The sequence below is a fragment of the Dermacentor andersoni genome, chromosome 7 (assembly GCF_023375885.2).
Source record: "Dermacentor andersoni chromosome 7, qqDerAnde1_hic_scaffold, whole genome shotgun sequence".
NCBI lineage: Eukaryota > Metazoa > Arthropoda > Arachnida > Ixodida > Ixodidae > Dermacentor > Dermacentor andersoni.
The window spans coordinates 90,450,595-90,467,286 of NC_092820.1; the positions used below are offsets into that span (position 1 = coordinate 90,450,595).

Consider the following 16,692-nt stretch of genomic DNA (forward strand, 5'->3'; position numbering starts at 1 on the left):
TTAAAGTTTTATCGCATTGTAACACAGCAGAGCATTAGATACGCTGCGAAAGCGCGACAACTGCGACATCGAGAAAAAAAAGGAAGTTGCAAATAAAGATGCCCTTCTGCAGAACGTTATTTCCAAAGCCCGACGAAACATGATGCTTTGCTGCTTTCTGAGTGGTGTGCCGATTTGAATTATGACAATGATTAGTCCAAACAAGAAAAATTGACCTCAGCGTCTTCATTTCGTTTTGCCATTATATGTGGAAGCCAAGCTATCTTTGGCCAGAGATTAAAAATATACGAATGCCAGTTAGTTGGACAGAACCAAGACAATCTTGTTCGCCATATTTTGAATATACTGAGATTCTTTTTTTCAATCTACCTAGTCACATAAGTAGTCCTAATTAATTAATCAACTCCTCAGCTATAATAGTTGAAAAGTGTCAACGAGAAAATTGTAGCGCTACATGAAAAACTCCTCATACAGCTTTCTGTTGCTCAAAACGTGCTACATAAAAGTGTTTTACCGAGCGGAAAGGCGCCCAAGAATACACGCAAAGTGCCGGGAGCTGCCAGTCGTGCGGAAATTTTGCGTGCATTGCGGGCACCTTTCTGGCTCCAAAAAACACTTTTATGTAGCACGTATTGAGCAACGAAAAGCTGTATTGGGAGTTTTTCATGTCGCTATACAAGTTTCTCGTTCACACCTTTCACCTGATTATAATGTTTGAGAAGTTGCTTATTCAAGAAAATTTATCTAATTAGGCGCAATTCAAAATGTAGTTTGAGTATCTTCAAGTGACGACAAACAACATCACCTTGATTATGTCCAGCTACGTCGCATTCGCATATATTGAATCTCTTGCAATGCTAGCAGGAGCACATTGCGCTGCTAAGCACGACGTCGCGGGATCGAATCCCGGCCATGGCGGCGGCATTTCAAAGGCGGCGAAATGCAAAGAACCGGTTTACATAGATTAAGGTGCGGGTTAAAGAACCCCAGGCGGTCCAAATTTCAGGAGTCCCCCACTACGGCGTGGCTCATAATCAAATCGTGGTTTCTGCACGTATAAACTCCCATAATTTAATTTAGCAAGGGGCACCCTATTTTGGTCATGCTAACATAGACCGCATTTTATTAGATGCAAATATATCGGTGCTAGTTCTGAGGTTCAATTCATCTTCCTAACTTGAAGGTCATATCTTTTACTGCTGGTTTGGATTCGAATGATTTGCTTAGGGAAGGCATTGCCTTGGCACCCAGAACATTCATCAGTCAATTTAGTATATGAGGCGCCTATAGGCTGCTGCTTCAACAATACTTGATATGTGTGCTGTCATTGCCAGGCATCGTAAATATGGCGTTCTCCTTTGTATGCACTCTCTCATAAATCTAAGCCTTCAGTGCGCACAGGTGCGCAGTAGGTTAGGTTGTTTTGAAGATTACCATACGCTAAGGCAATCAGAAAGTGCCGTCAGAGGAAGCTTTCCGAATCCTCCTAATACAGTACAAGAAACGTAAAGGTACCTACGGCTGTTGTCAAAGTGAGTCTAAGTGCTTGAACAATTACAACTGTAATTTTATTTACAAACACGAGATGTTCATTGATATTTCTGTCATCACTTAAGTCATTTGAGTCGCTCTTAAAGACACAATGAAATTAGTCGTACGGGCATGTTTTTGTGTTTTTTTTTTACTCTACTGTACTTATAGTAGCAGACTTATCGACTGTCTATGGTAAATATTCCTATTTGTTCACGCTAGTCCTCGCCCACTATGACTGCCTCTGAGAATCCATGGTAGACTTCCCAGGCCTTCCGATTCTCGTATGGATAGCCTATTTCATCACTTAAACAATGTGTTTCTTGTAGGCGAAGGGCGTACCTAAAAAAATGCATTTGCGTTTCGCATGATAACAGTAATCATTGCACTGAAGCCTGTACATTAGCGATTTTTTCTACAATGCTACGAATCAGTCAAAAACATGTCAGAATAATAATAGAGAGGAAGAGCAACTCTAGGCTAGAAACAGCTTTCGCAACTTCAGGAGGAAACATGCGTTTGCATATACATTCTTAGCGGGATATAGAATCCGAACAGATACTATAAGCATCATTGCTTCTTATTATTGAAGTTTTTTGTGACCGTCTAACATAAGACACATTTCCATTGAGTTTATTACGTTTTGATCACAATTTCTCTAATATAAATTGAGAGCTCTAAGTAAAGCTTTTCGATTATTTTCCCTTATAAACAACATATGGCAGCTAGAGAGAAGCTTGGTTCCTCTATCAACGTTACAAACCGTGTCTGTTTTGCCAGCCTCATTGGGCGCCTTGCCTCAACGCGCTCTGGCAGGTCTTTATATAGGCTGGAACAATGACGAGAATCGGTCGCACCAGTAATGCTGCGCTTAATAACGTCAGTGACGTAACCAAGATGGAGTTCTGCGCTCTGCTGGTCGTATGAGCATTGTTCACACGCTACTATAAGCACACTAGCGTTTCAACTGGACTCTTGCGTGTCTGCAATATTTTGAGAGAAATGATCAGTAATTATCAAGAAAACCTTACATAATTTGCACACACCCCTAATTCATTTTCTGCATGAATATTTTCTTGGGCGCGAACTACGCCGCCGCTTTCCCGTCCGGTAATATCGTGAGTCATCAAAGTGCGTCCCCTGAAACGCCTTTGGCACTGCGCGTTAGAATGACAACGTTGTAAGGTGCTTGGAAACTGACAGGATGCTGTTCCTTCCACCTATCACAAGTTGTGTTGAGGGCTGTGACACGCTAACATGTTGCAACCGCGTATATCTACCATCACACGAATAAAAGTGCAACATTTAACGGGGCACTAGATAAAGAAGTTAAGTTGACTTAGAGGAATAGTTTATCTGTCTACCACTCTATCACCGTTCCCTGCGCACCAATAAGCGACTTTGGTGTGTTGAAAATTGCCTCCGAGAGTCACGCTGCCACTGCACAATTTAAATAATTCACGTAACCACAGAGGACGTGACGTCATATCTCACGCCGCATTGTGCTCTGCTGCTACTTCTGAGTGAGCCACTGCTCTCTCAACTCGCATTGGCGGCGTTCCTCGAAGCGCCCGTGCCAGCTCGCGCTACACGAACGTTTCACACCTGTTTACACCCTACTCCCTCTCACGCTGCACGCAGTCTCCGTCTGCCGCCTTACCGGTAGCGCCATCCGCCCAGGACGCCGACGTTACATCAGAGAGGCACCGTAGTCCACAACAGGTGGCGTCGCAGCAATCCCTCTTCTCGCGTAACTTTTTAGCTTACAAGAACCTTTTTCTCGTTGTAAATATATTTGTTGTTAAAAAAGCCTGCTCTTTGAATACAACTCGACGTGACACTTTGTTTTGTGTCTCTTGAACCTTCATAAGGCTATTAGATAGTTTTGGTTTAGCTTACGCAACTTATGGCATGCGCTATCATGTAGGGTACGCGAAGCAGCGCACGTTTTCTACAATTTTCGTTGGGCGGCGATATCTTCAGATTTCAGAGGCCATATGCCTTCGTTGCGGCTATTTCACGCCTGTAGCGATAAGTGGCGCATACATCTCGAATGTTTCTTTCGTTAGGCTTCGACTGGTTCGAAACGAGAAGCGATCTCGATAACACCACGACGTTATCCATAATACTGTATCATCGAAGCGGCCTGAGACTAAGCAAAAGTCTGTGCACAGTCATTTGCTACGAACGAAGGATATTTACAAAACCAACGCCAAATTCAATTCGAAGCGGGCAGCCGGGACCGCCGCCATGTTTCATGCAAACTGCGAAAACTACGCAAAAACGCTAACGCTAACTCGTTTGCGTTGCGTACGCCCGCTATACCCGCTAATTCGTTTAGCGTTCAGCACATGCGCAGTGGTGACCAACTATTCTTTAACCTACGCAAAGGTATAGCGTACGCTATCCTAAAACTGTTTAATAACAGTGCGTCCTTCGAGTGAAACTGCTACATTTCGTAAGTGCGATAGCAATATCTGCTCCAGGAGTCCTAAAGAACAGCGGCCACGGTATGGTAGCACGATTGTCCTGCGGTAAGCTGTTCGACTACTGTGTAGTTTATTGGGAAAATGCACCATTTAGAGGATGGGTACGGCTGCCAATTTATCCACCCTTCTACCTATCCTTATTACGCATGGAACTTTGCCTTGGTTCTGTTACATACTCGCTATTATTCATTACTAATGTTTCATGCAAGGCCACTGTAGTTATTAAAGGCCAGTGTACTTATGTGAGAGGAACTCTATTGAAAACATCCCAATAAACATCTCCAACTCGAACCGAAGTAATCTTTTTGAATGTGTCTGCTCGGATGTACTGAATTATCTATTTAAAAAAAAAACCTTGCATTGTCAAATACCTTTTTCCGCGCCACAGTGGATATCAAGCCATGTTTAGTTGAAGCTCCTTGCTTTTAATTTTTCCGGATTCACGCGGAATGAATGAAAATGAAGCCTAAAAAGGACACTTTAACATTCTAAGGTTAATCGGCTTTATACTTTAATCAGTGTTATTCTTTAGCGCCCGTACGGAGGACAAAAATCAACACAGCTTGATAAAGCTTGGAGGATTAAACTTGCGCGAACATGGATAAGCAATTTTAGAATGGTTTACACGCGTGATAATCAAAAAAGTAATGAACCATTTTGAACGAACGGGAACGGGCAGTATTGGTGCATTGGCCAGGCTATAAATGAGGGAGAAATTGAAGGGAATTTACTGACCTGACTTCCATATTCATGGCTGCGTTGGCTGCACTGGTAGCTGGCACGATGACAGCCACGGGAAAAAGCGAAATTCGTTTGTAGAAATGCTGAGATGATTGCCTGAGCTGGAGCTTGCGTTGCCTTTCTGCTATTCTATGCCGAAATGGAAGGTGGCAAATGCGAATAAAGTGATGATGGTAGGGATATGCATGTATATAATACCACCACACTGTGGCATCTCTAAACCGTTTGTCTAATGCATTATGCTAGCTCTACCCTTATAATCCCGACCCTACTCTTTGAATAGGTTCATTGGTCCAAAAGTTCATGAACTAGTCATCAGCTATCGATGTGTGTGACAACCATCTGCTGTTCTCGCGTGTAAGAAAGACAAACGCAAGCATTGTGTGCAAGTTTTAAGAGTGATTATCAAACAGATTTTTGGTATTAGATTAGCAGTGGTAACCTGAAGTCCAGTTGCCGCAATCCATTGTGGTGGAATGTAGTGAACCAGGCTACATGGAGGCAGATATTCTGCTTCAGCGATAACGTTCACGTCACTTGGTTCAGCGGTGCTTGCCTTTGTAAGGCAATCCTGCGGCAAACCACTTAACGCATGGTAATATCCCAAGTAAACGCAAGTTTTAGAATGCTGATTTGACACAAAAGCAATAATTACAGCGTGAAATCTAACTACAACATTCAGTACAAGCTGCAGTCCTGAAACAGTGGGCGGAATGTCCCCTCCAGTAACCCACATGAGCTGTTGTTCTTTGGGTAGCGTGTAATTTTATTGCGACCAGCATTCTAAGCTTGCTTCAAGAATTTTCTGATGTTCATATCTCTTTCTGCCTCGGTTTCGGAGGGTCTCCTACCGAATTCCCGGGAACTTGGGTCACTTGGTAGTCCATGGTCTGTTGAGGGGAGCATCGGGGGCTGCTGAGCTGAGGCAATCCCGTTCAAAAGAGACAGGGAGTGATCATTTATGTACATAAAAGAGGAAATGTCGGCCTCAACTATAGCTTGCCCTGGCCTGCTATTCTAAGCCGTGGAAAATGGATGGGAAGGAAAAGTCTTGCGAATAATGGTGATTGTGTGGAAAGGCGGCACACATATACAGGGCCTTAACCTTGTGGCATCTCTAGAGCAGTACGTCTAGCCCAGTGGCTTGTATAAATTGTATAAAGGCACTTACAATCAAGGCTACACTCTTTGCTATAAAGCAAGGACCCAAACGAAATTCCTGTGATAGCGGCCACCTATCGGCCCAATACGAACCGTCAGACTTACTTGGTTTAATGCGTACCTCCCAATGGATACGTACCACTCTTCACTGAAGCTCTCCTGGCCCAAACTGTGGCCACTGGGTATGGGCCACCTCTTGACGACCTATCTTCGTACCCATCTCAAGATTACCGTCAATGGTAATGCGCATCACATTGAGGCAGTAATTGACAGCACATACTGCTAACTTCGAAAGGACATATTTATGGGGCCAACGCTCCAGTGGGTTTCCTCTCTCGGCCTTCCCTGTGAACACTCTGGACCAGCTAGCTGCGCCTCCACGAGGCCTGTGCATGGCCTCGTAATTGCACTGCGGAAGGTGAATGCGCTCACACACGCATTATTGGACAGCTGTGGTCGTCTCCCACATATTTTTTCTTCTGTACACGCTGCGCCATCTAATGGCGGTGAGTAAAAGTTGGCGAGTGACTGCTCATGTACATTCTCGATGCGCTGGTGCGTGCGAAGGCTAATTGTTCCCTCTCATACCCACAAACAGAGACACATTCTCAGTGAACCACATTGGGGAGAGGTTCATCGAAAAGTGGCGCAACCCAAGGGCATTGATGCCGCAGCTCGCCAAAGCTCTTGCGTGAAAGGCTTCCCCTGGAAACAGGCACTTACCCAGTGCATGTGTGCCGTAGCCTACTAATGTGTAACGCTGCTGCCTTTGAGAAACATTGTGACGTGACTTCTAAACCGCCCACTATAGTACAAGTTCTAAATTTGTTCTAATGGTATACTTGGCGTCTCCAAACTGCCAATCGCGAAATCGGCTGGTAAAGATGAAGCCGGGCTGTTCTATCATTGCATTGCTCCTAAGCCACGCGTCTTCGCACTTATTCGCACTGCGCACGCAGTGCGAGCCGTGCACGCCGCAGGTTTGATTGCCCCAATCATCGCAGAAAATAACGGATCTTTACGTCGTTATAGAGTCACTAATTGCCAGTGACAATTACCTATTCATCAAAGATGTCATCAAAGCTGTTTGTTGAGGAGCGGGAAACACCTACGGGGACACACCTAGTGGCCAAAGTTGATATAAAAATGTTTAGGAAGAACGCAGGACAAATAGCTGATACCTTTACTCGGTTCAATACATAGCAGTCAACATTGTGGAAGCTGCGCAAGAAGTTCAGCCAAAAAAAGTTATCACTCCGCGCGCTCCATTCATGTTTCTCTGCTTGCCAGCAGCATTCGCTCGCATGGTCAAGTAAGTAAGTCTCTTCGCTTCGGGTCGCAAATAAAAAACCCGGAAAGAACAACAAAAATAAAAATAATCTAAAATAACGTATTGACACCTCTATACGATGGTGTGTTTGTTTCTAATGATTAAAACATGTCTCGTTCGATACTGAGCCTATATAAAAACAGTTGCGCCCAACTGTGGTGAAACGACATCGAACTATATGCAAGTGCGAACGAAGCCACTCCCAGAAATCTCTCCAGCTTTCAGAAATTTGACTGTTATGCATCGAACGGAGCGTAGTGCTCAAAGACGACATGAAAGAGAGAGAGAGAGAAAGCTGTTCATTGAAAAAGCAGTGTTTAGCCAGCGTATTTTTACCTACATGGTACACTGCAGGGAGTGGGACTAAGGAGAAGAAAGGCTCTAGAAGAACGAGGGCAGAAGAAAAAGGGGGAAAATGCAGGTCGTTTGATGTTGTCAGCAGTAAAGTGAAAACAGATTGGTAGAGAAGCGGTAGAAAATCATGCCAAACATCCAGTCCCACATCTTAATTCAGCATTGTCGGCGTCAAAGGTGTCCCCTGAAGAGCGGTACAGAGGTACACAGTGCCACATACACAGTGACACATGCTTGTCCGAGGGCTTGTTTCGAACCCTGTACAAAACCCGATGTGCTACTCCAGTAAATCATGGACTACCCAGAAGCCTATGTTTGCGATAAAACGGCTAGTCTAGACACCGCCAGACAGACAGACAGACAGACAGACAGACAGACAGACAGACAGACAGACAGACAGACAGACAGACACAGACAGACAGACAGACAGACAGACAGACAGACAGACAGACAGACAGACAGACAGAAAGACAGACAGACAGACAGACAGACAGACAGACAGACAGACAGACAGACAGACAGACAGACAGACAGACAGACAGACAGACAGACAGACCGGTTTAATTCTAATCGCATGAACGCTACCATTGGTCGTCATTTTGAATCGGCCGGTGACTTTGCACATTTTGGCAGCTATTCCAGGGTCGCGTAGAGAGAAAGCGTAAGCCTCTGGAAGTGCAAGGGTATGGATCCGCCACTTTCGTCCTGCTATCAATAAGCGGTGGAAGTGGAGTTGGTGCATTGGCTGCGTTGGCCAGTGCACTTTCACTTTGAAATTCGAACAATGTGGTTATTGCGCATCCACAGACAGAAGGTGACGGAAAGCAGTGGGGTGGGTGAACATTGTTAAAAGTGTAAAGCCCTATCTACATTGATTTCGCTGCCTGCTCCAAATTTGCAACAATCCGGCCACACCTATCCCGCCCAACTGAACGCCTAGGCAGATTCTGCGCGTTGCCGAACCACACCTGCTTTTCCTGCATATTGCCCCACTTCTTGCTGACAGCATCGTCAGCAAATGTGTTGTGTGCGCAAGCGGATAGTGCATAATGCTTTGACAGGGGTGAGTAATTTCTCAAATGTTACATTGTATAGAAAGAGAGGCTTACGATGAACATAATAGCGTTATAGATTGCAGTTGGTAGGATGATGAGTCAGTCATTTGATTCTTTATAAACGTACGTCACGATATAATCAGGCTGCAGTCCGTTCATTTGCATCTGCGCAATGGTTGCAGTCTTTACGTATTTCCGCAAAATATGTGCCTGCTCCATGATGTTTTTTCTTCGTGCAGACCCAGCATCAAAGTTCCGGTGCTAAAGGCTCCCACGATGACGTACGATCCACATAAGCCTATGTCACCCGACTTCCTCAACTACTTCCTTCGCATTACTCGCAAGAACGGATATCATTGCGTTATTCCCGTAAGAATGTTTCTTTTTATACTCTAATGTTCGTTTCGCTGTGTACCTACACTGTGATGGCGAGCTATAGCGCCCGAACTAATACCGACGGGCTTTGCCTGCCTTTACGTTATTCGTTATTTCTGATGCTTGCAACTTCGGACATCCCGAGCGGATCATTTCATGAAGCATATGTGATAGATGTGAAAGATAAAAAATACATTTTTCTCCGACAGACTATGTGATTTGTCAGGTCTCTTTCTCAGTCACACTTTGTCATCCTTTCTCTCGCAGTTAATGAAAGAAAAAATGTAAGAAAAGATCTACCGGCTCCTGAGCAGCTTCGCGTTACGCACTATTGCTCACTTCCTCAAATCAGTAAACATTATTTCCCTTTCATTCCTAAAAAAGGAGACACAGCTAAGAGCTCTAAGTGCATGACGAAATCCATGCCCTCTTTTACAGCCAACAATATGTGTATCGAAGATTATGTTTCCGAACAAACATTCCACTAATACTGAATGATATAATACTGTGACTGCCACAAAAATTGTAGTGATATATTTCGCTAGCAAATACCGAAAAGTTAGCAAAACAGACATGAACACGAAACACATGCTGTACTTACAGTAAAGAGAAACAGTGTAAAGAGTATAAGTGCTAATAAGAGTGCACAATAGGAGGCATATACTTCGTGTTGGCATATAAGGCACGAATTTTCACACGGACATCACATGCAGCTTTACTCACGTGCATTGAGGTTCTGGCAGATCATTTTATCGGCGGTGCTTATGCCACACAAAGTGCTAAAGTCAGCTTTGGCAAAGACAATAAGAGAGGGCGTTGTGGAGGTCAGGAATTCTGCTGTATTTCGAAGCTGTAGTGTATCCTTGACAGGGCGGTCGAAACGCGTAGCCCATGAAGTAAGGCTCACGGCTGGGGGCGCGCAACCTCCCCCCCCCCCCCCAAAAAAAAAGAGATATTACTTCCTTGATGGGGGACAAATCGTAGATGGAGGGCTATTTCTCAGAATGCGAAGGCGACCAGCGCAGTACCCTTACAATGTTGGGCGCGGTGTGGCGCTAACAGTCGACACAAACCGAAACTAATGCTGTAACATCACCTCTCCCGTAATTATTAACGTCACCTCTCCCTGAGTAAAACTACTGGACTTTGTTAGATCGTTTATGAAACTGAGTACTTAGAGACTCGCAATGTCCTATAGGTGAAATGCAGAACATGTATAAGCTATACAATGAGTGCCGTTGGTTAGAAGAGACGTACCATTGCAGAACAAAGTAAATGCATAATTTTAAACGTTTCTTAGAAGACACGTACCGTTACTGAACAATGTAAGTGCATAATTTTAAATAATATACAATAGAAATGAAGCACTCTACAACCAGTAGTACCTTGTTAACCTTAAAAAGAAAATGTGACAATACGACACATTAAACACCTTAACCCTCAATGCGTTTCGTGTACTTGAAACATCCTTATACATATAAAAGACCAGTACTTTCTGCTACAGAAAGTAGTCAAGGTTCTTGGGTTTGCAGAAGGCCTCAAAGGATCAACAATAACGTGTCTCCTAATGTCGTGTGGTGTGTGTGCGTGTATGTTGTAGAGGGGTAATTGCCGAATTGGTTTTCTAATTGTTGGGATGCCGCTCAGCGAAGGGGAGCTCGTAACAGCGAATGGGAGCTCGCAACAGCGAAAGGGAGCTCGTTCTTTGTGCTTTTGTTGGCCGTCTTGGCTGCATATATTCCTATTATTCAGCGTCATCCTTTAACGAACCTTCTGAGTCTCGGCGCCGTTTTGGGGAACCGGGTTTTTGAGTGTCCTTATTATTGGTGGTGTGGTTTAGTCGTTCATGGCATTCTTTGGTCCTGTTAGATGTTATCCAACGCATGATGCGTATTTTGAGGGGCATTCATGCTTGGGATTTAGACCTTGTATCCTGCATTCGTGAAATACAGGAAGGCTAGGGTTCGGGCAGACATCGGTCCAGTGCCCTATTTTAGCTAAACCTTTTACACGTTTGGATTGTATTTTGATATAAGAAACATGTCACCTCCATCTCCTCACAATACACTTCCCTGGGAAGGATTTTGCCGTAGAAGGTAGTAAAACATGTCTCTAAATCCCCGAGCATTATTGCGTATATGATATGTACTTCTTGATTTCATGTTCCTAAGTGGTTTTTTATTATTCCACTCAAGGCCATGTATAGCTCATTTGAGTCTTACGGCTCAGGTTGCTACATCAGCGTTTAAATAGTGCACTCTGCCGTTGAGACGGATTGAGGTTAAGTTACCGACCTATACCACCGTTTGATGTTCTAGTGTCGATACAATGAAGGTAATAAATACAGGTTTCCGCGTAACAGAAAATTTTCACCACTGACCTATCCTCCGCTCACTTCGGGAACTGTTTCGGCTAATAGGAGGAACGGAAAATGTGGTATGATGACTACTTTGTGTCATCTGAGGGTCACTTTAAAATCCTCTTTAGATAGAGATGGCGGCTTCCCGTAGATTGATTTCTTACAGGGGACATGATGCAGCAATCTGATGCTCGCCTCGATGCTCTCCGCTCACGTGGCCCGACTCCTTCTTTTCTTTCCTTTTCTGTTTTGCTTGCTTTCCTTTGGCGAAGTGTTAGCTGCACACGTCTTCTAGTTGTCGCTGGCTCTGTGCTGTGACGCTCGTTCCAGTCGAACGGCCCGTGGTCGCCGGAATGGCGGAGCTGAAATTCCATTATTCTTGGTAATACTTTCAATCATGCTCAGAGTCCGTTTTCCACGCAGATGCATTCGACGATGTTGCTTCCAAAGCCATCGTAGCTGCACTCTAACCCCGCATACTCGACATCGGGCCACTTCGCACGTTCGTCGCAGGTGGCGGTGTTTTCACAGGCACTCGCTGCCCGTTGTGCTAGGGACGGTTGTGATTAAGTTTCACAGTAAATATTTGATGTACATTCAAAGCGTCTGGTGTACCCTGGTTCTTCGGAAGTTGAGTAATGAGTTTGTATCCGCTTGTTCTATGTATCGTCCCAAAATACAGCTTCCTAAAGCGTTTCTTGTATGAGCGCAATCAGACTCCTTCAGCCTTACTGTGAGAAGCATAACATTTGAACCTTGAGTTTCCCGCGTGTATTTGCCAAAGACAGAAAAAGAGCACAGGAACAGCATTTTGGTAAACTAAGTGAGTGTTAGTGCAGTGCTGTTGAAAAAACTTCTTTTTATAACACCATTTGCTTGACACTGCTCACAAAACATGGGTGGTATGCTCTAATAAATTTGTAAAGCGAGCGAACGCTTCGCCAATGTCTCCGAAGGGTCGTCATAATCCTGTCCTTGTTCTGCCATCTTTATTAGGTCGCCGTCTTCATCACCATCTGATATTTTGGCATTGTCAGCACATCAGCATTGTAACTTTCATGCAACTGTCGTCACGCCGTTCTCGTTACCCTTGTTCTACCTCAGGCTCTCCTCATTCTAACACAAGCGTCGTCGTTATACGCGATTTCCAGGAGCTAGCAATAGAAGTCCACGTGTTGAACTCATTTGCATGTAAACGACTTACACCCACTCAGTGTGGTACACGCTCTATCAATTGAACAAGCCCGCAGAACAGAGATGAAAATAAATAGTAAATGACCCACACATCAGCTCCATCTATATGTGAGCGTACCAGCTACATTAGCGCAAATATATGTTGCATCCGTTCCTGTGCACCACTTGCGCCATCTGCAGCTCTTGAAATACCTCGTGATTCTAATTCTGCACAATCTCTGCCTCTTTTTTCTGTAGTATGGCTGGAAGCTCGCAGACAAGGCCGCATATATACACGACACGTTGAGACCACCCTTGTACGATGGCTGGACATTTCGAGTGTTTTTTTACGCTATGGATCCGTGAGTATAATACAAGGCTGCACATATTTGTGTATTGCTCACGATAAAAGGCAAAACCGAACTGATTAGTACAAACGCCTTATTAGTATTCGTTTATATTTAGGAAATATAGTCATATTCTGCGCACATCAGCCTTCTCAGGCAACGAATGCAATTAAGGAGGCCAAAAAACTGTTATTCTTGATATTTCTGACACGAACATTGTCTGAATGCTGAACAGTCTGCTGTATCACCGAAAGGTCAACAACGTGCTCGTACTTGCTTGCCCTTGTATTGAATGACAAACCGTGTGTTTCGCAGCTAGAGCGCCACTATTATTACAGCGGTACTATTCGGCCCATAATGTCACTACGTAAACATTATACAGTTCTCATTTTACAAATATTGGACAATTGTGTTTAGGTCTGCGCTTTTGCCTTGCGGAGAGCGCATAAATCGGTCTGTGCAAATAAACATATGCATGTGTACTCCAATGTTGCGTCGCTGTGAAACTACACGAGGAAGGTGGCGGCGTCATGTCTTAGACGCAAGGACGCCAGTACTGCACCTAACATACCTTTATGTTGGTTTATGCCACCAAGCACACTGGGCGGACGCTGTAAAATGAGTAAGTTGATAGGTTACCTAATTTCGCGATGTCACAATTTGCCCAACTCAGCTTGCCTTATTCTGGCTGTTCCGCACAGGGAAAAATTCAGCGCAGAACAAGGCAACAATAATATTAGCAATGAGATGGTTCCGAGAATTACAACCTTTTACTGGATTCAGTTGATTATTCATACAGTACTTATTGGCAATCAAGAATAGGGCTCCCAACCATTTCAGCTTTTCATTAGTACAGCCAATACCCTCATCTAAAGTTCCAAGTCTACACTGTGACGTCATAGCCTTTCTTTAGAAAGCGATTCTTTTATTACATTCTAGTGTTTCGCATGGCTGCCTGCTTGCTGGATGCTAGGTATTTTTGGGACATCCGCGATTTGGGCAGATATGTTTGCGGATATATATCAGAAGAATATATTGAACTACCAAAGAAGTGGCGTATTTGAGGCTGTGGTTGGTGAACAGGTACGCAGATAATATTATCAATACCTATTTCTTTGCTTCTTCTATAAACCATGGCATTGCTTGGCGGCTATTAGGCAGTCGTAAACTACACCAATGTGCTCATTGCATGGTGAACTATATTAACCACTTTCTGGGATATACTTTATTCTCTTTGACTTACGCAATGAGCTTGCGCGGATTCGTTTTTAAACAATGCTCTACAATGCGCATGTTCTATTGCATTTCATGAACTTGCAACTTCATATCAGCTCATAAATATTTAGAACACACCCTCTCCCTAACGTAATGATTTACATTTCGGGGATGAATAACTTTTGAAGGGTTTCTTTTTGCCATTCGACATGTGTTACTTAGAATGGGGCCGTTCAAGGCAATTATTCCAGAATGGGTATGGGCCAGTGCGACATCATCAGTGGTAAACAGTACCTAAATGATGCCCCAGACGTGTCACTCTTTGCACCGTATGTGTCATCACCATTCTTACCTCAACCAGCATGAACATAGTGTGACTATAAAGGACTCAGTATCAAAAATTAATGGCAGAAGTTTATTGTTTTATTGAACGAAGTATGCCCACGAAAACAAGAGACAATCAGTCAGCCGAACACAATCAGCGATCGTCGAAATCTGATTGAGGGTCAAGCGCAGCAGCTTTTATGCATGAGTCATCGAAGCTTCGAGAGCAATCGCTGGTACCCGCGTGTCTTCCAGAGAGTACTATACAATTCCCGTCGCTCATACAATGAGATTGTACAGGTTTTGGTGACAACAAACAACGGATAGAGCCATTGATAACGCACGAGAAACGTCCCAACGTGCAGCCGCGCCCTGCGCTGACAGATAACGTTGTCCATTTTTTAGCATTTTCGAGCCCGTGTGAAGCGGTCAACCAAGAATGATAAACAAGCCCAAGTGCCAATGCGCCCCTCTCAGAAAGCATCGCGCTGAGGCAACAAACATAAAAGACAGAAAAACAAAAGCATACTTATTATAAAGGGACAAAACAACAAAGAAACGAAGTTCAAAGCAACAAAGTCCAAAGAAGGCAAGTTCAAAGTTCAGCTATGCAAATTTCCAAAGTTCATTAGCGCTTGTAGAATGGCTGAAGTCGCTCAACATGAACTATTTCTGGTCGTAAGCGGTGCCGCTTTTATTGGGATATGCCGTCTGGCACGACCTCATAGTCGAGTGCGCCAATCCGTTGGATGATCTTGTAGGGCCAGAAATAGCCGTGTAAAAGTTTCTCGCTAAGCCCTCATCTGCTTATCGGAGTACAAACCTAAACGCGGTCGTTGCGCTTGTACCCGACGTAGCGTCATCGAAGATTCTAGTATCGGCTGTGGGTATCTTGCTAATTCTTGATGCGCAGGTGCGCGAGCTGTAAGGCTTCTTTAACGTGCTGCACATGGGCTGCGACGTCGAGATTCTCTTCGACGGTGACGTATGACTGCGTTGGCGTCGAGAGTCGTCCTAGGGTTCCTGCCGTAAAACAGCTTGAAAGGCGTGATCTTCGGAGTTTCTTGCACCGCCGTGTTGTAAATGAAGGTTAAGCATCACAGGATGGCCTCCCACTTCTTGTGTTCGACGTTGACGTACGTTGCAAGAATGTTGGCGATGGTCCCGGTCAGGGGCTCCGTACAACCATTCGTCAGCGGGTGGTAGGCAGTTGGCCTGGCAAAACGGTTTGAGTCAGCTCAGTAGTCAAGGCCATCCCTCTGTCGTTGAGGAGGACTTCGGGGGCATCATATTGCAGCAGGATGTTCTGGACAAAGAACTCAGCAACTCCGGCAGCACTACCTGTAGGGAGAGCTTTCGTTTCAGCGCAATGGGTATGGTAGTCGGCAGCCACGACGATTGACTTGTTTCCTGATGTTCACCTCGAAAAGGGCCCCAACAAATCTCGATGTGCTGAAACGGCCAGCAAGGAGGCTTGATCGGATGTAGAAATCCCATCGGCCTCGTCGGTGGCGCCTTGGTTTGCTAGCAGTCTCGACATGTCTCGACGTAACGGGCGACAGGTGCGGCAAATAGTACTCCTCTTGTATGCTTCCAAGCGTACGGCGAAACCCAAGTTGCTGGGCGGTCCCATCTCTGTACCGGGCGTGCAGGATTTCTGACTAGAGTTCTGCGGGTTCTTCATCACCAGGACGTCGTTTCGTCTCAAAAGTGAAGATAATCCGCGCCTAAATACCATCGACACATCATCGGTCTTTCCTTGCAAGTACTGAGTAAAGTTTCTGAGTGATGGCTCCACTCCCTGTGGGAATGCAAATTCATCGCTAGTTATTGTACCTAAAAAGTCGTCCCTATCTTATTCAGTGGGGCTCGGCGGGTCCACGGCAGCGCAAGACAGGCAGTCAGCATCAGCGTGTTTTAGTCCGCACCTGCAGATGACAGTGATGTCATAGTTTTAGTCAGAGGCTCCACTGCCCCGGGCGTCCAGAAGGGCCCTTTAAATTCACCAGCACACTTTACGCGTGATGGTCGCTGATGACTTTGAATGGCCTGCCATACAGGGAACGGCGGAATTTCACTGTAGCCTATGTGATGGACAGGCAGTCCTTTTCGGTTGCAAAATAGTTGCCCTCCGCTATTGAACGCGACTGGCTGGCACATGTTATCAGCCGTTCAAATCCGTCTTTCTTCTGGACTAGGACGGAACCCAGGCCTAGGCTACTGGCGTCAGTATAGATTT

The 16,692-nt window shown here is 44.9% G+C and overlaps 1 protein-coding gene across 2 annotated transcripts in view; it reads left to right on the plus strand.

Moving 5' to 3' along the window:
• Positions 1-1,411: 1,411 nt before the first annotated feature.
• LOC129385711 (uncharacterized) overlaps positions 1,412-16,692 on the plus strand; it is a 105,429-nt gene continuing 90,148 nt past the window's right edge. For both annotated transcript variants that reach the window (XM_055072700.1, XM_055072701.1), the window contains exons 1-3: positions 1,412-1,532; positions 8,900-9,029; positions 12,826-12,929. In XM_055072700.1, coding sequence (XP_054928675.1) covers positions 8,937-9,029; positions 12,826-12,929 — 197 coding nt within the window. In that variant the 5' untranslated portion in view covers positions 1,412-1,532; positions 8,900-8,936. The remainder of the gene's footprint in view (positions 1,533-8,899; positions 9,030-12,825; positions 12,930-16,692) is intronic.